Here is a 5,954-nt window from a genome sequence, read left to right as displayed (position 1 = left end):
ATGGATCCCATTTTGGATTTCATGGCCTCTTGCCATTTGTTGGAATCTGGGCTCATCATTTCTTCCTCATACGTCGCAGGTTCATCATTGTTGTCCACAATCATGACATTTAAGGCGGGGTCGTACCAATCAGGAGTGGCACGAGTCCTCGTCGACCTGCGAGGTTCAGTAGTAACTTCGTTCGAAGTTTCGTGATCATTATCATTAGCTTCCTCTCTTATCGGTGCAGGTGGTACCGGAACATCTTCCGGTACTACGCTACTCTGATTTTCGAGAGAAGGTTCAGTAACCTCGTCGATTTCTACTTTCCTTCCAGTCACTTCTTTCGAGAGAAACTCCTTCTCAAGAAAGGATCCGTTCTTGACAACAAAGATTTTTGGAGCCAAAATTTTAGCGCCAGCTTTTGAGTTTAGGGAGATATGTTGCAATGATTTCCGAGCCAAATTTTAGCACAAAATTTTGAGGGAAACGTATATTTTAGAGAAGTTGCAATGATTTCTATAAAACATGTAACACTTGGTAAATCATGGCAATAACTAGTAGGTAGGTACTACCACGAAACTACGGAGCATGGTAATATATCACATATATTGCAACGGATTTCAACAAAATTACAACAACATGGTCTCAAGGCGTTAGAAAATGGCTAATGCCATCGAATTTCAAATCGTGGTGATAGGCCCAGCCATGTTGTTGCAACGATATCATATTTTTTGCCAAAAATCGTTGCAATACTAATGAATCCATCTAGTTAATTTTGGTGGGGACCTCCTGAAATAGGATGGGATGGCTTATGCACGTGCATTTTTTCCTGGGATTCAAATTTTGAACCTATATATATAGAACCTTTTCTCCGAATTATAAACCATTTTCACCGTTGTGTTTCTCGCATCGAAATCGTCAAAACCAGTTCCCATATTGATAGGTTATGAACCGTTTTTACCGTTACGTTTCTATCGAAATCTTCGAAACTAGATGCCATATTGATAGGTTTTGATGAACTTTTGTTTGGCATGAGGTGTACTTCCCAAAGAAGTGTATGTGTACTTCCTTTTTAGTGTATATGTACTTTCCATGTGTACTTCCCATGTTTGTGTGTACTTCTATTTTTTTTTTGTCTATTTCTCATGTTTGTTTCTGTATTTCCCGCTTGTGTGTGTACTTCTCATGTTTATGTGTATACTCCCCCATTTTGTGCTTGTACTTCTCGCACGTTTGTGTACTTTTCGTGTTTGCATGTGTATTTTCAGTGTTTGCACGTATTTCCCAAATAGTGTGTGTAGTTTCCATCTTCACTAATGTTGCATTGATGCATAAATCCTAAAAAAAATAGAAAAAATGAAATATTATAGAAGATCGAAAGAGAAAAGGACAAAACCGAAGGAAAAAGATAGAAACCTGAAAAAAAACCTGCCCCACTAGTGAAAGACGCTGATCATAAATTAGCTTGTTTATTTCCTTTATGTCACAACTCAGAAGTCCCCCCCCCCCCCCTCGTGCTGCCATGATCATAATCATTGCATAATAATATATGTTTATCGATCTTGATCGAGCAGAATGAATTAAAGTTTCCATTGCAACTGCTAGCTAGACGTCCCAGGCCTTCCGATGACCAGCTCCGTGTCCACATCCATGTACGACCGCCACCACACCTCATCATCATCGTCTGGTCCTTCTTCGCCACCGGGTGATCTTGCAGCGTCTGCTGTTGCCACACTTCTTGTGAGCAGCTCTAGCAGCGGCAATGCCCTGTACTCTTTGCGGAGATCTGAGTTCTTCCTCAACAGCTTCTCCTCCTGAGTTTATGCAATATATACATCACCACTAGTCACCTACTGGATCATGTTAATCGCCATTAGCTGCTATTTTCTATGATTTAATTCTGCTTTATATATGTACCTTCTTCCTGAGCTCCAAAATTTGATCCATCATCTTCTTTTGCTGCTCCAGATCAATAATCCAAGAGTTATTTAATACAAAACAAAACATATCATATCATAGACAAAAGAATTTATGCAGATTTGGTATTAGCTTGCCTTCTTTTCCCGGATATTGGTTAGGCTCTTATTCAGCTGCAGCTCAAGCTCTTGCAGCTCCTGCGCTGAACACGACCCTAAGCCTTCTCCAGACAGCTTCCTGCATGCACATGATCATTAGTTAATCTGTTTCCCAAGATCAATACGCTAGGCCCATGGAACATTTCTTCTTTAATTTCCATGTGCAAGATTTAATTTATTTTTATGTTTACTAGATAATTAATCAGATAAGTCGTACTCATGTCGATCGTCTCACCTCTGGTTGGCCTCGATTGCGTCTATCTTCTGCTTCAAGGCTGTAGCCTCAAATCTGCACATCTGCGTACATTTATTTGCAGTTTAAAAAAATGTGGCGTGAGAACTGTATAGTACATTGCACACACAATTTGATCTGAGAACTATGTGTAATGTATCTAGATTACGTAGCATAAGAGGGTGGGGGCTTTGCACCTGGACGCTGGCAGGTAGAGCTTTCTCATTGGTTGGTATACTCCCTTTTGTGTGGTTCAGGTAGCGATCAATTGTCTTCTGCAAACTGATCATGGTTTCCAGATGTTAACACAACACTACAGGAATCGAGTAGTTTGCCCTAGGCCAGGGGCCTACGGGAAAGGCTGTAAAACGCATAGCAAATCGATACGGCAAATTCCGATTGACCGTTAAATCGGCCAATTTGCCTAGGGCAAATATAATTGCACACCGTAAACGCTTTAAGGTGAGTGTTTCACAGCCTACGGCAAACTACCACGGGCTAACGGCGTCTAGTAACCTAGCGAGTCCCATATTACTAATTTGCCATGTGTTTATTTTGGCTTACGGCAAATCTCTCTGTTTCTAACCAAAAAAAAAACACGTATCAATGAAGCCGTGCCTGTGCACGACGGCCGCCTCGCCTCGCCTCGCTTCGACGGAGACCGTGCCAGTGCTGCGCCTTGACGAAGACCGTGCCCACGCGTTGCCTCGACGGTGGAGCGCCGCCCGGACAAGCGCCGCGAGCGTGGCCGAGGTAAGCGCCGCCTCCGCGTGGGCGGTGCGTTCGGCGGCCGACGAGGAGCGCCGCCCGGACAAGCGCCTCGAGCGGGACCACAGCACCGCCGCGAGCGTGGCCGAGGCAAGGGCCGCCTCCGCCCTCGTCGTGTCTGCTTCCACCACCCTCCTACATCCGTTGGACCCCTTCCCTAGCTCCATTTCACCTCCGTCGCCGCCAAAGGCATTCGAGGTGCTCCCTTCTCTCTCCCACCGTCCTAGCAGCGGCCGGCGGTTGGCGCCGCATCGGAGTCTCTACCTGCGTGTTTTTTGGTGGTTCGGCCTTGGCGGACCGTCCTGGATTCATTCTAGATTTTGTAGTGTCCCGTCTTGTGTCTTCCTCGCTCGTCTCATGATAGATAATATTTGTGTCTCCTTCTGCCACTGGTTGTGGAGCTCCGATGGTTCATGTCCCGAGTTAGAGGAGCATCCATCTGCCTACACGTACTACTTGGAGATATTTCATGTGTACGGCCACCTGCTGGCTGCCCTTGTTGGTAAACAAAACAGTAGACGCCGCAGGAGTACGTACGGACCTAGTATCTCGGAGCAAAACTCAAAGAAGAAGAAGAGAAGTAAGGAAATCAATCAGGGATGGAAGACTATGGGTACGTACTCTGGCGCTGATCCGTACTCGTAGCGACGTCCAGTCGAGGAGAAGACGACGAGCGCGACCTCGGCGTCGCAGAGCACGCCCAGCTCGAACGCCTTCTTCAGCAGCCCTGTCCGCCGCTTCGAGAACGTCACCTGCCGGCTTGTGGCGTCCTCGATCCGCCGAATCTCCCGCCGCCTACTCGTTCCACCACCGGTCATCGTCTTCCTCGCCGCCGTATCCACGATCTGCTGCTGCCGCTGGGCGCCTCCTTCGCCTCCCTCAACCGCCTGTATTTGCAAGTTTTAGGACGTGAGTTCTGATGTAACTACTAGGTTCGTTCTAGCATTTTATTCCTACAACTTACTCCCTATGGTTTGATTTGATTACTTTTAGGTGATGAATTATGTATTCTTATAAGCACTAGATTAGATTATCTGTACGTACTAGGGATGATTAGATTACCGTGTGGATGAACTAGGCACCTCCGGGTGTACTAATGCACTAGATGATTGATTAGCACCTTTAATGAATAAAAAAAATCTGATTTTCCTTTTACAATGTATACAGCTCACATTTACCATTTCTTAAAACTTCATCTGAAGATTGGACTCACGGCTAAAGAAATAAAAAATGACATACCAATGTAATACTATTCAGTTCATATTTGAATTTGGTATTATTCATAGCTTGATTTGTCTTTTTGTTTCTTGAGCTATGAGTCAAATTTGAATGTGAAATTTTAACACATGGTAGATGTGCGTTCTATCTACCTCCTGATTTTTTATTAACTTTAGATGTGTTTTATTATGACCTGGTACACTAGTACATCTATAGTAGCTAGTGCATCATGCATGCCGGTAACGAGTGACATGACCCACTCCGGCCACGGCTTTATATAAAAAAGTCGGTTGCAGCAGATAACCATAGAGACAGAGGCTGTACACCGGAACAACTTCGTGAGTAGTAGTACTTTATTTTTAATATTCGCGAGGTCCCGATTCCTCAAGGGCAAAACTATTCACACATCTTAGCCAATTGTTTTGCTTAGTTTGTTTGTTTACAGGCGGTGCTAGAGTGTTTAGGCCAGGGCCTTGTTACACCTACCGTGACTTCTTGTCCGGCTAGCTCAAATACATTAGCCTTTTGCGTAGAATATGATATCCTGCTTAAGTAATCCGGCCCAACTTGGGAGTTGTTGAGCCTACACAATGCTAAACAAATCTGTTAAAAAAGGCGCATAATAATTTTTTAAATATCCAAAGTAACAAGATTTATTGTTTTAAATTTGTGAAACATATGAAATACCTGGTATTAGATTCGAGAAATTTCTGAAACTAGTTGAATGCCCGTGCGTTGCTACGGTCTCTAAAATTTTATTTAGTTGTATGCATATAACGTGAATGTAAACATAATAAAAAACATGTGTATAAAAAAATAGACGCATAGTAATCTAAAAGAAACATCACTTCACTCAAAGTATATCTTGATAATTCAACATCAAATGCATAAGAATCAAGTACATCAATAAATATTTTCTATAATACTAATTAAGATCTAGTCACTGATATTCTCAAAATTATTCTTGCACAACATATTCTCAAAATTATTCTTGTACAACATCAAGGGTCTCTATTTGCATGATAGATGCGCATGTGTACCAAATAATTATTCTTTGGTTTCTAACCATCATCCCAGAGCAATAATGTTGTTATGATTAAAATTACAATTGAAAGATGTAAAAAATTATCAATAACCAAAGATTCAGGATAGTTTAGCAACCAGCAAGTGGTGTGTCGCTGGGAGCATCCCAAAGCAGCTAACATATGGCTTGCATTGCTCCTAGCTCTATTAATCTTTTTTTACAGAAATATCCTATTCTGTGAAGAAAGCAATATATTAATCTATTTTACCCAGTGAGCGGATCTTGCTCCATGTTCCCCTTTGTCGTTGCCACGAACAATTACATCTTGTTGACTAATATTTCACTTTGCTCGTGTTCCGGAAACTGCGTGATGTAATAACTTTCATATATATTGCTCATGTGACGTAGTAATAGTACAAGCTTGTGTGACGATGGTCGAATGAGTGTTAGCCAGTTACACTTCTCCTAAATCATGTGGCTTGCTCATGCCATTGTCCATAAGATTGTCCAACTGAACCAGAACCAGCTCGATATGATGTCTACACATATCTTTTTGAGATCCAAAAGTATTAACACTGACCTCAAATGTGCTCCAGCTTTGTATATAAATATATATTGCCCTTATTGAGCTTCTTCAAAACATGGAAAATCCATT

General features: G+C 42.5%; 1 protein-coding gene across 1 annotated transcript; it reads right to left on the bottom strand.

Moving 5' to 3' along the window:
• Positions 1–1,545: 1,545 nt before the first annotated feature.
• On the bottom strand, positions 1,546–3,951 carry LOC127309010 (MADS-box transcription factor 56-like). The gene is made up of 6 exons (XM_051339983.2): positions 3,679–3,951; positions 2,487–2,571; positions 2,293–2,354; positions 2,037–2,136; positions 1,900–1,941; positions 1,546–1,796 (listed from the first exon to the last, which is right to left on the bottom strand). Exons 1-6 carry the CDS (start codon positions 3,873–3,875, stop codon positions 1,584–1,586), a joined length of 699 nt encoding a protein of 232 aa, XP_051195943.1. The 5' UTR covers positions 3,876–3,951; the 3' UTR covers positions 1,546–1,583.
• Between the last annotated feature and the right edge of the window lie 2,003 nt (positions 3,952–5,954).

The sequence above is a fragment of the Lolium perenne genome, chromosome 6, assembly GCF_019359855.2.
Source record: "Lolium perenne isolate Kyuss_39 chromosome 6, Kyuss_2.0, whole genome shotgun sequence".
Taxonomy (NCBI): domain Eukaryota; kingdom Viridiplantae; phylum Streptophyta; class Magnoliopsida; order Poales; family Poaceae; genus Lolium; species Lolium perenne.
Note: the sequence above shows the minus strand (reverse complement) of the source record. Positions and strands in the feature narration are given on the sequence as shown.

Coding starts and splice junctions, on each gene's coding strand:
- LOC127309010 (XM_051339983.2), bottom strand. CDS start 3,875: ATGACCGGTGGTGGAACGAGTAGGCGGCGGGAGATTCGGCGGATCGAG. Junction 2,572..3,678: donor GAGTACGGATCAGCGCCAGA/GTACGTACCCAT, acceptor AACCATGATCAG/TTTGCAGAAGACAATTGATC. Junction 2,355..2,486: donor CTCTACCTGCCAGCGTCCAG/GTGCAAAGCCCC, acceptor AAATGTACGCAG/ATGTGCAGATTTGAGGCTAC.